Genomic DNA, 17,449 nt, shown 5'->3' with positions numbered 1-17,449 from the left:
TTTCAATGGGTGGCATCATCAGTGTGATTCAAGACTCAAATGGGTCAAACTGCTTCAGCCAAACCAGAGAGGAAAAAAAACATTCAGCTCCAACAAAACTAGCAGGAAGCCGTGATTTCTATTGCAGTGCTTGTGCTGAACACTCATATGTGGACATTACTGACTGCTCTGACAGCAAAAGAATTGAGAATGATCATCTTTGCAGGTTGGACATCTCTTTTGGAAGCAGGAAATGGACATTAGCTGTTATTAAAATTGTACTGGAATTGAAATAAGAGAGCAAGACTTACTCTGTTTATCCAAAAAAAAGAAAGAAAAAGAAACCACATGTATTCCTAAAACCTTACAAGGCAGACGACTTTATAAATGGCACAGGCTGCACTGGAGAGCAGAGGCACACAGTCCCACTGCAAATGATAACATTATATAGGAGACAGTGTATGTATGTGCAAAGACATTGCAATAGCTGAATGAACACTGTACTTGCATAGACAGAAAAATAAGGGAAGTAAATGCCCCATTGTTTCTCTTCCATAAAACATTCACTCTTGTTCTTTTGCTAGAAAAAAAAGGTACAACGAAATAAAGCAACAAAAGATAGCAAAAAGCATAAAAGCTATAAAATGGCATTTTGACAGCAATTAGCTGGCTCTAAGGCACACAGTTAGAACAAGAAAGCTTAAGTAGAAGCAGCATCAGCCCCCTCCTGTGTCCTCTCCTCACTTTGCTCCTCTCCTGTTTCTCCCCTGTCCTCTTTGAAGTTTTGGTACTGACATCTCACACTGACAATGATGCATTTTTCTCCGATGACAAAGCACAAAAGCCCTGCCACTTAATGTAGTGTATATCATCTGCTGGATCTCTGTGCCCTCTACAAGTACAAATGAACATGTGTGAGAGTGTTTTTTGTGTCGTGCAAAAGTAACTGTCAGATCTCCTCAGGATATCTGCTGTTCTTGGTTTTAGGGAATGACTTGCCCCCTCCCTTCTTCTTGCTCTCTCTTTTCATCCCTCCCTCTTGCTCCCCTACTGAGGGATACGAGTCCTTCGCACATTCCTACGTCCTCACACTTGTTTGCTTTCACTCTGTCTTGCTGTGGTTGTTGTTGTGGACCGTGTGACCGTTCTGCACTGGCCCATTTTTCTTCATGACCTTCTTATCTTCCGCCTCCCTTTCTTCCTCTTCTTCCGATTCGTCTGTTTCATCTTTGTCACTCCTTTCGTCGTCAACTTTTTCCTGAGAAGAATTGAAATAAAGAAGAGGGGTTTGAGCAAAGGATGTGATTTAGAAACATAAAAGAGATTTTCCACCCAGACTGGACTGAACTGGAGCAGAAAAAAGTCAAACTCTGCAGCTGTATTTACATAAATGTGTGTGTGCGCGTGTGTGCACTGCCTGTATCTGGCCATTAATACTGTATTTCTAACTGTCTTGTAATCAGAGCTGAAATGTATATGACTTTACGGATAATACAGTGGAGTTTCTATGAGTAGTAGTAGTTGTCAGTTTCATCTTCTATTCTTTTAAGCAGCTGCAATCAATACCGTAACATATTATTTCCTGAATCTGCAGCTTACTTAGGCTTTATAGTGAGTTTCAGCTTGTTGTTTAGCTTAAGCTGTTTTGGTTCTGTTTTTAGAGAATTTTCAGACATGCCTGAAAAATTCACTGTAGAGAAAATAAAACAGCACACAGATATCATTTTCAAGTGTGAATAGTGGACGTATCTTCACCAGGTGGGCAGAAACATGAATCCACACACAATAAAATGTTGTCTTGCACAGAGTAGGTCGCTATATTAACATTGTAACATGATTATATCAGTCTTATGTAACTGAAAATTTTCAGTAACAGGTACATGGACCTTTTCTTTGGATAATAATGCTGCGAGGGTTTAAACTTAAATGAGTTTTGCGCGTAGATTTGCTCACATTGTTGGTGAGGAAACGGACTGCTATGCGTATGATGAGGACAGCCCAGAAGACATGTAGACACTGTAGAGTCATCAAAAGTCCATTGAAGAAGTAGTAGCCAAAGAAAGGTCTGTAGATGGTCACTGGGTAAACCCACGTACAGTAGATTATCCTGCAACCGACACAAGAAAGAATTTAATTTAGGATAAAGTAACTGGATGAGCATGCAGAAAAATATCATCTAGCTGTTGGTACCTGAAGGGGAAGATGACCAGACGAGTGATGATGAAGATTGCAGCAAATACGATGAAAATGTAGTTACAGGCGTTTCGCCACCCAGCATAATTGAACATCTTTGCAGACTGTGAAGAGAAAAGGAAACGACGAAATGTAGTTTAATAGGTAAACATGCAAATGCAGATTCCTGGGTAATACATTTCTTATCACACCAAAGACAACTAAAGGTTCCTCCACCAGGTGGCAGTGCACCACCATCAGAACTCAGTGCTCAATGAACTGTGAACAGAGATGGGCCTGTGTTTGAAGTGCATTTGCATGATGCTGAATACAGTTCCTACAGTTAATGTGTACCACTTTATCAGGTCGCTGGTTGTTACTGCAGGCACACATTTGCTCTACAAAGTGCAGGAATCAGAATATTATGATTAGGTGAACTATATACAGTATACTCTATAATACTAATGCAATCTGCTACAATGTGTAAGGAGGTGGAGATTTTTACCTCAAGGAAGTAATCAGAGGAGTCATGCACAAGCATGATGAGAGTTCCAGCTCGAATGTAGTTAACACACCAGGAAAAGCTGATGAGGAGGATTGTCGCTACATGGTGGACAATCTGCTCCTTGAAGTCCTAAAGAGAAGAAAACATGTTATAAATGCTGCAGAAAGAACACTGTTAAAAAATATATACTTGTGTGTTGAACGTGTTAAATGGATTTGTGTGATCGGCGGCGGTAAATCCTGCTTAAGAGGTATCTGGGTTAAAATATTGTGTTGGAGGAACACCCTGGGCCTCTTTGGTAATTTTTTTTTCCCTCACTGCCCTCAGCTGATCCAAGCTGAGCGAAGTCCAAACACACACACACACACACACACACACACACACACACACACACACACACATTCAAACACACGTGTAACAACAGTCTAATGTCCACCCGCAGTCCATGCCAGATGTCAAATTGCTCACACAGTGAGAACAGGCTGTTTGTCCTCCTCTTGTTGTACAGGTGACCGTGATGTAATAATCATAAAAAGGAACTTCCATTGAGAGTTCAGGCTTCAAATCGATTGTATGAATTATAGATTCATTTCCCATTTACTTTTTCCTCTCAATGCAACTCACTCACTTTGCGTTTGACATCAGAAGCCACACTGAAGAGCAGAGAGCCATAAAAACCCAGTTCAATCATGTAGTACCAATACTGAGATGGCAGGAGTGTCTGCAAGAGAGGAGACAGATCTTTCATTAAAGAAATCCATAAACATACACCTATGCTGCTATGCAGTTAATCATTATTCTAATTGATTTGATTCTTTGTTCATTAACTGATTTGTGTCGGTAAATACAGAAAAATGTCCATCAAATATTCTTCGAGTCCCGGTTGGCATGTATGTAACTAACAGCCTAAAACCCAAATATATTCAGCTAATTATGGCAGAAGGCGGAGGACCAAAGTGTTGAAGTTTCTGAAGCTGGAGCTTATTTTATGGCCTTTTGCTTTAAAAATGACTTAAATAGTGAACAGTTAACCAAATTAATTCACTGATCATTTCAGTGTTATTGGAAGCTTTGTATCAGCCGACAGCCGTCTTCACCAAATTAAAATGGAGACTTTTATTGACCTGTTTAATGCTACATAAAACACAATCTAATACATTTCTGTCAAAGACAGACACAAGGATGATTAAACATTTATATTAAGTGCATGAATTTCTGTTCAAATGTATACCTATATGTCCCCTCTGTATGCAACAGTAATTTATGTTTATCACTGAACATGACCTGGATCCAGGTCAGTGTCCGAAATCTGAAGAATGGATTCATTACAAAATAATTACTAATTTGAAGTTTTTACCTACATCCACTCTGGCACATCACAGAGCAAGGAGCTTACAGGCTGGAGTGACTGTCAGTAGTGATGGTGTTTGCTACAGGTCTGATGGTACTGACTGAAACTCCACGAAGATGAATCTAACAGCCTGTGTGCAACATTTTTGCAAATTTAAGACGTCTGGATGCCTCCAAAGCCTTTTTTTAAAAAAAATGAGGGACCTGATTATATTTTAAGACCTGCATACTCTTGTGTATTCAGTACATAGGCATCCTAGAGACGTACCAGCACAGGAAAGCCTTCCCACATCTCCTTCAGGTCATACAGCCAAGGTTTCTGGAAGGAGAGATGAGACGTGAGTGAGACAGCAGAACTCGACAGGTGTATTTATATCAACTGACTCAGCATGGCAATGAGTCAGTGCTGCTCCACTGACAGGGAAAGGTGAGGTTATCACAGCAAAAAAAAAAAAAGACTACCATGGGCACCGCCAAGTTATGATGACAGGGCAGGTGACGAATGAGGAGGTGAACATATAGAGACGAGAGGAAGAAGAAGAGGAGGAGAAAGAGGAGGAGGAGGTTGAGTAGGGGTTGAGGTCACCACAGAGGTACTCACATCGATGAGGGCGGCCAGGCCAGCAATGAAAGCAAGAAGGTAAAAGGTAAATCTCCAACTGCAAGAGAACACACACACATACAAACACACTCTCTATTCAGTCAATGGGGAAAAGACAATAGACGCATTTTCTACTAGCAGACACATAAACGCATCACACACACACGGTCACAAACACAAGAATGTATACTGGACAGAGAAATAGCCTGGAAAGAAACTGATAAACTGCTGCAAATGTCAAATCAGGACACCCCCCGCCCACCCCCACACACACACAAACTTGAAGCCAAACCCATGTTTAACAGACAATGAGTGCTGTCAGTCGATATCCCCCTCTTATTTTTCTTTAACAAAGATAGCGAGGAGTCATTCCCACTGCAGCCACATGTACAGGTGTGGAGAAAGGATTTGGTGCAAAAACAAAACAAAAAAACACAGCAATGGAAACAGAAGAGAAAGGTGCACACAGAGACAGAGGAGACACTGATAGTGTGAGAAATACACCAGTGGGGGAAGTGGCAGAAAGAGACAAACAATAGTTTGATTCAGAGGAGAAATGTCGTAACACACGCAGTGAAAGACACCATATCCAACAGAGAAAAACATGCAGTCACAAGCGCGTCCTCACGCACACACATACATACGCACACATCATATGCAGCACATCACTGGACTATAAATGTGCTTAAATGTGACTTTTCACATGTACATATAGAGAAGACACGGGAACACAGGCGCCGCTCTGATTCTAAAGGGTCAGTTCACCAATTTACAAAAAAATATATTTTCACTAATATCTAGTGGTACATTAAATCTCAGATCAATGGCTGTAATTAACTGTTGGCTGTTTTTTGTTGATTACACTACCACACTTAAGTTTACTCTCACATGCAACAAAAAACGGCAGGAAATCCTCATCAAGTTGCCAGTTGTTTGTCCGCCATAATTAAAAAGAAACACGCACATAACTTTTTTAAAATATTTTTTGGCGTTTTTGCCTTTATTTGATAGCACATAGTGAGATAGATAGGAAAGGGGGAGGCAGAGAGAGGGGGAATGACAGGCAGGAAAGGTCTGCCCGACACGGGATTCAAACCGGGGACGCCTGCGTTTAGGACTGTAGCCTCTACATGGGGCGGCCGCTTTAACCACTGCGCCACGCACCGCCCCACACGCACATAACTTTTATTTTGAAAGGATCTGCATCTGTTTAGTCTGTATCTTCTGTAGTTACGGAGAACTGACCCTTTAAGTCGCATAACGCGCCGATGTGGATTGATACATGAACAACACCACTGATAACTAGACTAATGAATCAACTACAGTCACATGACTACACAGGGGCAACACATAAAGCACAAGACATGGATGGAATAATGGATCATCACATCATCTATCAATGTGCTTGTGGATATTCATATTACTGCATTTGCTTGTGTTTCAATCCTGCTGGTGTTAGCACTATCATGCTATCTGCAGCTATTGATGGCACCCTGTTGCAATAGTGTGAATCTCTCAACCAATAATTAACCTCAGTAAGATTGTATTATCATGTTATCGTGTTGTCTTAACTCTGCCTCCGTTACAATTGCCCACACGTAAAAATAACCAGGAGTGGTGACACAGCCCCTGTTGCCAAGGCCCTTTGCTAATGAGCATGTGGATGTCATGTGTGTGTGTGTGAGGGAGAAAGAGAAGAGTAGGGGGGCTACAGGCACGGCAGCAGCAGAGTGGCATTGTAATGAGTTCATGTTAAAAATAGAGGGATACTTTTGCCCTCAGAAATGCGCTCATATAGCAAGAGGAACGCAAGGGTGGGCAGCTGTTTCAGCCTGATCTATAGCCCTAAAGTGTATATGATTAAAAGATGGACAGAGTGCGTGTTTTGTGTTTGTGTTTACCTAGCTTCACGAAATTTTTTGAGCAAACTCGGTCTGTCCTGGTTCCTCCGTCTCCTGAACCACCGCTGCACTTGTCTTTCTGAATAGCCAGTCTGCTTGCAAAGACTTGCTATTGAGCTCTGAGGACAACATACAGAGGCCAGATTTAAGCATTTGGTTCCTGAAACAAAATGCAAAATAGTACATTGCTCTGTCTTGTAAAGGTGTGTGACCATTTACCTGTGTGGGGTTTTTGGTAATGTTACAGTAGTGGGACTCCAGTGTGGTGTTGTGAGGGGCTTTGAGCCGTACCGTCTCTTTAACCCCGAGTAGAGAGGCCAAGGGTGTAGCCACCGTCCTGTAATTATCCAAAGGTTGTTGAGGCACAAATAGATATACAAAGTTAGAAACGGTGAGGGTGTAACCAAAGAAACACAGTGAAATGAGAAATTTGCAAAAACAAACCAAAACATAAAACATCTGTAACTTTTGTTATAAACATTACAATCAAGTTGATGTATATAATACCTATTTAAACCTAAATTACATCAACCGTGATAAAGACCTTTCTGTTGCATGCTGCATTATCTTAAGTGCTGCTACAAATATCACTCATATTAATGTACAGTATGTAAACAGATGAACAGATTTGTACTGTTTCCAAGTTTCCAGTCAGTCAATTTAATAATGTATTGTGCTATGTTTGAGTGGGAAGTAGGAAAAAAAAAAACAATAATGAGGAAGAGAGCTATTAGCCATAAAACTTAGTTGGACTCTGTGAGGGCCGTGTGCTTTCCAACAGATTAGCTACTGGAAACAGGAACACTGTACTTGTGTGAGAAACAATAACTTGGAAGAGCAGGCCTTTTCTTATTATAACGCTGGATACAGAGTGAGATAATTGCTGAGAAAAAATAGCAAGGGGCAAAAATTGCATTCTGACGTAAAATAATCTGATTAGAGGTCAGGAGGGGGAGATGACTGACGGTCGGACTAACAGAGGGAAAAAAGGAAGCGAAAGCAGCAGAGAGAGAAAAATATGAAAATAAAGATGAAGCAATTGGACTGACCTCTCAAAGATCTGACGAACGATGAGGAACATGAGGGCGATGGGCAGCGCCACCCACAGGTCACGGGCTTTAGCATAAACCCGTCCTTCCCGATCCTCCAGGTCGGCCCAGCCCAGGCCCTCTGGAAACCACAGCCGCTCCTGCCAGAACCACTCGCTCAGCTCCGACAGCATCCTGCAGCACAGACAGGCCACACAGGCAATCAGCACCGCTCTTTGGTGTTTATTAGGCTGTAAGGCCAAAGACTCACAACTTATCACTGATACATGTGATGTGTTGTAGAGGCAGGATCCAGACCCTCATAAACAGTTTAGTACAGCTCCTCCAACTACAGTCGGGACACACAGGCAGTCTATAGGAGCTGCATCTGCTACACAGGCCAGCTGCCTATAGGGTCTGTATAGGAAGACATCTGTGATTAGGAAGACTTGGGTACCATGTCATTAAGAGAATTAGATGATGGTACCAACGTTTCCCTGTCATTGGAGGCCTGCCTGTAGGTTTTTCCTAATGCATATAACAGAAGCACATGCAGCATGCAGGGAGCAGGAGGCCCACGTGAGGGAGGAGAGCCCAGACCAACAAGTGAACAAATCCTTTTGCTTCATGCTTTTAACCCCAGTGCTCCAGCTAGCTAGACAGTTGACAGCAGCTGTGAGTTTGGTTTTGACTCCGAGAGTGTAGAGATGAATACTTCTGCCGCTAAGTTTGGGGAGTGGCAGAGAAAGAGAGTAAGAGGTTTGGTGTGTGGTGGTGGTGGTGGGGGTGGGGGGTTAGCGTCTGAAGGAAGTGAGTCATGATTCATCCCTATGTGTAATACCATGGGGGCGCCCCCACCCCACACACACACACACACACACACACACACACAGAAAGAGAAGGGGAGTGGGACACACATAAACCCTGCCTCCCTGGATTCCCCTTACACATCTACAGTAACTCCCCTCCCACCCTCTGCAGCTGCAAATGCCAAAACCATGTAAACCGCTTCACTTCCACTCCCATCCCCACCCTGCTGCTCCCTGCCAGTAATCACGAAGGATTCCCTCTTTGGCCCAGAGAGCCAGAGCCGTGTGTAATGCTCTCCCTCTCTCTGCCTATCTTTAAAATATGCATCTTAAATTACATTTTGGAAATAAAGCACCACTGATAACTGCACTGAAGAGAAGAAGGGTGCGGTCGAGCGAGCAGCACCGGCCGAACTCCTCACTGACTTCATGAAGATTCATAATGAACAAGTCCTTTTCTGTGTCTAGAGCACAAATCCACATTCATCTTAAATGTGACTTCAGCTCATGTTATCATCGGACCCATTTTTGTTTCTTACAATAGTCATTCAAAGTATTTGCATTCTCTAAACATCTATCTCTGTGACAGCTTGCATCATTAGTGGGTCACTGTCTTTCATCGCGCTATAATCAGATTCACCAGTTGCTCAGGAAGTTTGCTGCTACACCAAACTTCACTTGATGTTACTATAGCAACCATAGGTGTCAACAAAAAAACACAGGAAATTCCACCTTTACACAATTACTTCATTTCGAGAATGATTGCACTTTTTTTTTCATCACACCATAATCATTTAAGATGACAAACGTGACGAACGGTTGATGCTGTTCACACACATATAACTGAAACAATAAACTACATGATCAAAGAGGTAATCATATTTGATAGCCGACAGATATCTGATCAGTTCTTCCATGCCAGCTTTTAGTGGCTGACAGCGTTCAATGCTTGGTTTCACTGATTCGGTTTTGAAGTTTGATATCTAGTATGTCTCGTTAGCCTGGCTAGTTCTTTAAATACAGCTACAACGTGGATCATCTCTGAACATCCAGCACTGACAGGCCGCCCTTCATCAGCTCATCCCTCAGGCTACAGCGTGTTACTGTGAGCTGAGCTGTAGCCTCTGACACTGCCCAGAAGTTGGTGTCATGGTTGAGTGAGTCGGTTATTTTCCACATCTTGTCATGTTAGTCATGGCCCCTGTTTCCTGTTGCAACAGCACGGCTGGCCGAGCTTTGGGCCTATCCCCCCCCCCTCTCTCTCTCTCCTCTCTCTCGCTGCCCCTCAGCACAGGTGGTGGTGGAGGATATGCAGGGTGACATATTTTTATTTTACCAGTCATTTTGCCAGCTCTTCCACTTCATTAGCACAACATCTCACTCCTCCTCGGAGTGTCCAGGCACATCTCACCAGCTCTGCTGAGCAGCGCGTTCGTACGAGCCCATATCTGGCTTCATAAGGAAGCTGTGTAATCTAACCGAAAATAGATAACTAAATGAGCTTCTGAGCACAAATAAAAAATGGTTCAAAGTGCAGGAGTTCTGAGGAATGATGACAGCTGCTCTGTGCTGACTTTGCTGTGCAATTATTTTTTTTCCCATGATAATGACTGGCTATAAAATGTTAGCAAGTGAATCCTGGGTGCAAATATACACACACACCCAAAAATAAACAACAAAGGAGGAACACAGGGACATATTCTTAATACTTAGAATTTGGCTGCAGTAGTGTGTTGTGTGGATGGTGATTTAGGATCCCAGAGGATATTTTCAGGGTTATTTGTTGAGATCATCCAGTGAATTCAGCGTGTTAAAGCACTTTTCCCCCCACAGCTTTTCCTAACACCACATTCCATTGGCCCACAGGATCATATGACCATACTCTGACCATTTCAAAGGTCCAATAAAAATAAAGGATGCCTCTGGCAGGGGAGGGAGAAAGGAAGTTCTGACTGTCTCTCTCTTTCTCTATCTCTCACTATGAATATACATTACAAGGATGAAGTGATTGTAAACAGAGATCAAGCTCCGGCCTGGCAGAGTACGGCTCCAGGCTGTCACTGATACATTTCTGTTCAGCTCTGCCAGATGCACGTTCTCAAAAATGAAGAAATTAAAGGGAACAACCCCTGTGAGGAAAACTTAAACAGACCAGATTGGAACCTGGTACAGAATCCAGGAATATTTGGAGAATGTAAACATACCGCCACTGTACCGAGAGAGAGAGAGAGAGAGAGAGAGAGAGAGAGAGCTCCAGCTTTCCCATTCACTCCACATGGATGACGAACATCTTATGGAGTTTTACAGTCATTCAAAACTTTGTTTATTTAGAGGGACACATGTCACGAGACAGCAGAAATGTGCTGTGACTGTGAGTCACTCGTAACATACCATCAACGTGTACAAGTACCCATTTACCCACATCCATCCGTACTTAAGCTGCTCACTGACGACTGAATCATTCAAACCACAAGCGTGAAAATTAGCAGGAGCGGAGGCAGACATGAGGAGATCAGGCAGAGGCAGCTGAGCCGGTGTAAACTGTAGACTGCATGACATTAGAGCTGAGTTTGCAGATTTGAGTGTTTGATAACTCAGAGACAGACTGACATGTGTGGCTACATGCTGTTATCACTAGAGTAATACGAGTCAAATAGGGTGAACTCATTCAAATAAGTCAGCAGTCCCAAATGAATAAGGGCCGTAAATATTTCTGCAGCTCGTATTAACACAATATGTAATTTTCTGCTGCATGAGTCTCTCAATCATAACAAAACACAGAGCTGTAGCCCACAGTAAATGGTGAGTATTAAGTCTGTCTACTTTTTATACTAACATCCCTCACTTCTTGTGGTTCAACATGCTACCACAGTTTACAGATGACAGTACAAACCACGATGCTCTGAATGCACATATTGTGGGACGAAGTGACCGTTCAGGAGGCTGGCATGCTCTCTGCACATGGCTGATTAGTTGTAACTCAGGTCATGCCGTGGACATTTTGCGCCAGATGGTTCTGGCAGTGAGTCACACAATTCCTTCACATTTTAGACGTTTGTCAGAAAACAACTCAAAATAGTTTTTAAAAAAAACCAAAGTATAAAACAAAGGGTTTTTAGGAAGAGATCAAAGACAACGACTAAGTGGAGGAAAACATGAAATCATGCTGGGGGCAGACTACTGTTATAGAGATCACAAGACAGTCACCTTCAAGACCTCTAACACCGGTCTGTGACCCTGATGAATTATTGATTGAGGGATTCAATCAATCCGCATACTGATTTGAATGGGCCTGTTCAGGAGGTGTGAAGGCAATACTGTCATGCTGATTCTCCCCTCCTGTTCCTTTTGTTGAGTGGAGCCTCTGCAAGGCAATGGTAATCAAACGCTGACAAGGCCGAGGTACCTCTGTGCACAAGAAGTGAAGGCAGCATTCCTCTCTTCAACTAAATCAACAGAGCTGAAGAAGTGAAGATGTAATTACTGACAGATGATAGTTGTTTTCTGTCCAGGTTAGGGAGCGATGGACCAGAATCTAGAGGATGATTTACTCCCTCTGGACTGGTTTTTCTGAGTTTCTTTGAATGATTTTCTTTATTTTACAGTGATAACGAACAGAGACAGGCAGCAAATCCTTATAGTCCTCACTGAATAACGTTCTCTCACTGGACTAACCAATCAATGAACTAGTTATTTCAACACTACATTCAGGCTTTCATGGGACTTAATCAAATGATTATTTTGATGTTTGACCTGGATACACCACTGTTGTTATACACTCATGTTCACATTTTACAGCATGTCACAGACTTACATAGGCATCAGCATGCATGTGTGCCCAGATACACAAATTTCAAATCGTTACACTGTGAATGAAGCCCAAAAACATACATCCTCTACTCTGTACACTGGTACCAAAGTTACATAATATTGTTTTGCACTTGAGTTGCATTGCTGCATTAGTGAAATGCATGACATTCTGAAATGGTGTAATTATTATTTTTTACTTATTTCAGTCCTGTACATTAGTGACAAGCATTTAAGCCATGTTAAAATGAGACGCGCAATTTAACTAGAATTTGTTTTTCTTTTGCACTTAATGGCACATGTCTTACAGCTCTGGGTGTACTATAAATAATGTATATTATCTAGGACTAGGATCATAAACATAACAATGCCAAAACCAACTAGACAACACCCTGATCAACATCACTGTCTACCATATGTTAAAGGACGCATCACTCAGCACTAACTAAAAATGCCCCTTTGCTACCCTCACTGAATTGTTTGGAGTTAAGCTCAATAACTGTCCCACTATAAGCTTTAAATATTTTGAGGCTAACCTTCCAAGAGACAGTAAAACGAGGTTATGCATCCGTGTTAAATATCCAAACCTGTTGGTTGAGAATATCAAGCTACTTTCCTCATGGCTAACTGAAGGATCAAAGTCACAAAAACATCGACCCTCCCCTCTACTCCCCCCATGGGACCTTACAACACATGAGGTATAGTACAACATCAGAGGTGAGAGAAATGTATCCGTCCTGGAGCTGTTTGAATTCTGGTAAAGAGATGATGCTACTTCCTGTCACTTCTCCAATGAACCCGATGAATTTACAGTTACTGGCATCCTGGGCTGTCTGGTTGGACTCCAGACAGTAGCAGGCAGGATTAATCAGGCACCTCGGTACAACTCCTACATGTGCTACACAAATCAAGTTGACTTACTCCACCTAGTTGAGGAATTGAACATAAAATGCTAGTTTGTACACCACAACACCTCATTTGCAAACTGAGATCTACTCTGCACTGTGACCCTTTTGTCAACTCAGTAGAGTCACTCACTCAATAAACCAACAGTGCACTTATCACAGCGGTTTATGAGATCACTTAATTACACCATCACATTGACCTGTTGTTGTCAAATGTACACAAATTAGTCAATGGATGCCCTTATCTAATAAACTTTGTCCCACAGGCCTCCCAGAGTGTTTGAATCCCATGACCAAAACAGTCGGTCATTCTGCCATTGTATTATCAATGCTATGGACTCCCAGGAAGCCCCTCAAGAACACCTGGGGGAACCTGGACCCCGCTGTGAGAGCCAGTGGCATAGACAGAAGTTAGTCTGTATCAAAACTCTACAGCAAATGGGGTTCCCATGAGGACTTAATGCCTGGGCTGTGTCTTTGGACAATGAATGAAAACAACTTGACAACAACTGATTCATTCACTGTAAAGCACTGGGTTCCACTGACTCAGGGGAAATGACCTAATAATTCAATGAAAAGGATCTTCTTATAGCCTACACAGTTTGCTAGGACTTATTATACAGGAGCTGACATGACAGGGCTCACACGAACACCAATGAATTGATGTTTATTGTTTTAATTGTTAAATGACTGGTATGAATATTATATTCATACTACTGTTAAGCAATAAGAATATGCTTAGAGGAGGCAGTATAAACATATAATTGACTTTTATTTGACATTGTACCAAGGAGAAGACATTATAACGTTATACATAACATATTTATTTGTTGTTTTAGTAATTTTATAATTGATTTTTTTTTGGGGGGGGGGGGTGGAAAAGGGCACCGACAGCCTGGGATGACCCATGTGTAGGTTGTGAGAGTGATAATGTGACATAATCCTCTGCTGGTGGTTGGCAAACTTGGGAATGAGACCCTCCATCAAGCCACGAGCCAGGTCGCCTTCTTCTTGTTCGGACAACAAAGATCACCTCTTATTAACGTACTCTCAAAATTGCTGACAATGTACGGCGCCATTTCTGAGTTTTTACCGTCAAAACCGAAAGGGGCCCGTTATATTTAATCACACGGCTCCTGCGGGAGTGTGCGTAATGACGTCGTCTGAGCGGAGTGAGGATGCGGAGCGTCGCAAACACGCTCACGCACACATAAACGAATAACGTCTATTAGCCGTCATGAAAGTGAAACGGTACTTACTTTGGTGTTCCCAACGTAGCGAGGTTGAAAAATGTGTCTTTCTGGGAGAAAATGTGTTTTGTTTTTGTCTCAGTCGTTATCCACAGAGCGGTCCCGGCTGCTGGTCGCTAGCTTCAGACCTAACGGTGCCGCGGTGCGAGCCCAGCCCGCTGCTGGCTCAGAGCTCAGCGCTCAGCGCAGTGTGTGTCCGAGTTCAGTATCCAGGCTGCTTTTTACATCTTTCCATTGGGCACAAAGTTTGTTTTTCCTCGGCACGAAAAAGATAAATGGGGATAAAAACAACAACAAAAAGTATCTACAAATGGGAGAGAAGCTGAGATGGTGCAGTTTTTTTTTTATCCCAGCAAATGTTCAGGCAAATCTTTCTCCCTCTCGTCGTGTCCCAGCAGCAGCTCGTCTGTCCGTCCGTCCGTCTGTCCGTCTCCCCCCGGTATGTGTCCCGGGAGTCGGCGGGGGCTGTCTGGGTATCTGGCCGGGCAGCAGCGGAGGAGGTCGGGCCTGCAGGAGAGCGGACTGAGGGGAGCAGAGAGGAGGAGGAGTGAGGGGATAACGGTGTGGGAGGGGCGCAGATGACGTCCAAGCACATGAGAGAGCGTTTGGCTGACACACACACACGCGCGCGCACACGCACACGCACACACATCCGCGTTATGCTTCCGCTCTGGCAGAAGTTTTTTAACCCCCTTCTTTGTCTTATCTATAGCCCTCAATTTTCTGTAATTTTATGTTGTAATGGCTAGTAAAGGTACTTTTATCTCCTGACAGGAATCAAACCCTCTGCCCCCTGAGCTCTGACCTTTGACCTCTTTGTTATTTGCAAACGTAGCATAATGCTGCACTCATTCACAGGGAATTTTCAGCTTAGCCTTAAACTGCCACTTATGTCATTCATTTACAAAGCAGTCTAAGAAATTAAATTAAAAAATAATAATTTGCCAAACTACTGTGTAACTGATTATTGGTTTTAGTTATTTGTCAATAAAAATGTCAAATATTCTCTGATTTTTTTTTTATCCTTAAAGGATTTTCTTTTACATCTGTCAGCTGATAAAATATCTTTAGGTTTGGGACTGTTAGTCAAGCAAAGCAAACAACCTAAAGACATCACCGTTGTTTGAGTGAGAAATATCAACACAAAAAAAAAAGAAAAAAATAATCATTAGATTCTTACAGTATATAGGCTAGGTTACTAGGTATATTATCTAACCTATGTCTTAAAGTTTTTAACTGTCTGCCATTAACTAGCAACTGTGTGATAAAACACAAAATTTGATGAAAGTGAATAAATTGTTTATCATTTAGTGGCATATATATATATGTGTGACCTCATGCAAATGCAAACACCCATTGTAAACGTTGACCTTTGCAGGTTAGTGTGGTTTTGTGTTGTATCTCAGTTGCAGTGACCCTTATTACAGCCACAGCTTGTTTTCCAGAGAGATTTGGCTATCTTCCTGTCCTCATGACCCCATGGACTATAAAAGGAGCATGTCAAGGCTAACAGACTGACATACGGCACCGTATGACTTACCTTTAGACTGTACCTTGAACTTACCCCAGATAGAAACCATTTGCAAATGTGGGGATTCAAATGGACAAGGTCAGTGAGGTCATTCTTCATGTGAACGGCAATCAGCAGGTCTGACATACAATAATCAGAATTTCACTCTCAAAACAAGTATTAAATAGCTGCGATTGACACATTCAACATGTTCATGAAGTTGCATTGACATTGGTCTTGCTTTTCAATTTGTTGCTGTGAAAAAAAATGTATTGGTGATGACCACTAATGCAAATACATTAGTGGGTTCATGCATGCCCAGCTATTGTGTGTGGGCTAAAATGGCATCCCCTTTCATTGCAAAAATAGCAAGTTGTAGAAGTAATAGGTCATAAAACTGTTTGAATAATTTGTAAAGTCTGGGCTAAAATATGGCTTATTACCTGTGTTCATATGGGCTCACTCTCAACAAAACTCCATGAAGATCACCAATGTTGTTGTCTGTTTATTCACCCCTTTTACTATGGTTTTATACTATCATATAAATGATATCTGAACTTTAACAATATGTTTTCCTCTTAACACTGAGCCACCTGTACAGCAATTCAAAAAGTTGGAAAACAAATGGACTTGGTGAATGTTGTGAATCCGGGTAGTGAGACTTTTTTTTCTTCAGCCTTTAGTGAGCTCTGTTATGGAAATATTATGTAGTCATCCAGCTCACAAATAATTTCATATAGCATGTAGGCTACACTTTCATTTGCAAAAATATGTTAGACAGATGTCAGAAAATTTAACTGAGATCAGCACCTCAGAGAAAAAACTGTAGCTAACATTGTTCCACAATGAGAAGAGTTAACTGGAGCTAGGTTCTCAAAGATACAGCTAATACAGCATTTAATTCTGTTGATCAATAAGAAGCCTACTCCCATAACGAGCAGTGTAGATAACAAGCTCTGGCACATCAGTGGTGAAAGAAAGTGCGCTCTCTTCTTCCGATTACATGTGCTCTTCTTATGCCCCCATCTGGTCACAAGACAGACGTGCGCTCTCCTTGCTGTGGCATTGGTGTTGAATCATTCAAGTCAACACTGATCCTCTCGCTCTCTGTCTCTCTGTCTCTCTCTCTCTCTCTCACACACACACACACACACACACACACACACACACACACACACACACACACACACACACACACACAATAAATCTCATCAGGACATTTAGTATGATACTTTTTATTTTAACTTAAAAAGAGAGTGGATCAAAAACAGGATTCAATAAATTAGAAATAAATATAATTGCTGTAATAATTAATACATACATTATAATTACTCGATTGCAAGAGTCTGACAGAAACAGGCCCTCAAAAGGTTTTCTCTAGAAAATTCTAAAATGAAAATATTGCAACCCACTCAAACCCCTTCTCCCAATAAACAAAATAACTGATAAATTAGTAAATAAATAAAAAATAGCTCAAATATTAAAACCTCCCGAATAAAAGTGCAATCCCCCCCTCCCCTGTGTTTCACCTAAAATCTAAGTAGAAATTTAAAATATGTTAGTGATTTCCCATTTTACAATTTGGAATGTAATATCCCTTTATGTAGATGATGATGTTACTAGTGGTAATAA

At 41.9% G+C, this 17,449-nt stretch overlaps 1 protein-coding gene across 1 annotated transcript; it reads right to left on the bottom strand.

Moving 5' to 3' along the window:
• Positions 1 to 805: 805 nt before the first annotated feature.
• Positions 806 to 14,831, bottom strand: cers2b (ceramide synthase 2b). Its single transcript, XM_085801353.1, has 11 exons — positions 14,317 to 14,831; positions 7,558 to 7,731; positions 6,728 to 6,845; positions 6,509 to 6,627; positions 4,608 to 4,665; positions 4,275 to 4,325; positions 3,285 to 3,377; positions 2,657 to 2,785; positions 2,170 to 2,276; positions 1,933 to 2,086; positions 806 to 1,237 (listed from the first exon to the last, which is right to left on the bottom strand). The coding sequence occupies exons 2-11, from the start codon at positions 7,728 to 7,730 to the stop codon at positions 1,082 to 1,084; spliced, it is 1,158 nt and encodes a 385-aa protein (XP_085657479.1). The 5' UTR covers position 7,731; positions 14,317 to 14,831; the 3' UTR covers positions 806 to 1,081.
• Between the last annotated feature and the right edge of the window lie 2,618 nt (positions 14,832 to 17,449).

Source organism: Trachurus japonicus, chromosome 16 (genome assembly GCF_045865225.1).
Source record: "Trachurus japonicus isolate A0001 chromosome 16, Traja_1.0".
Classification (NCBI taxonomy): domain Eukaryota; kingdom Metazoa; phylum Chordata; class Actinopteri; order Carangiformes; family Carangidae; genus Trachurus; species Trachurus japonicus.
This window is presented reverse-complemented; position numbering and strand designations above follow the sequence as displayed.

Excerpts from the sequence above, each read along its gene's own strand:
- cers2b (XM_085801353.1), bottom strand. The coding sequence starts at position 7,730 with ATGCTGTCGGAGCTGAGCGAGTGGTTCTGGCAGGAGCGGCTGTGGTTT. Across the intron at positions 4,666-6,508 it reads AAAAAATTTCGTGAAGCTAG|TTGGAGATTTACCTTTTACC; the intron begins GTAAACACAAAC and ends GTTCTCTTGCAG. Across the intron at positions 1,238-1,932 it reads TCCGTTTCCTCACCAACAAT|GAAAAAGTTGACGACGAAAG; the intron begins GTGAGCAAATCT and ends AATTCTTCTCAG.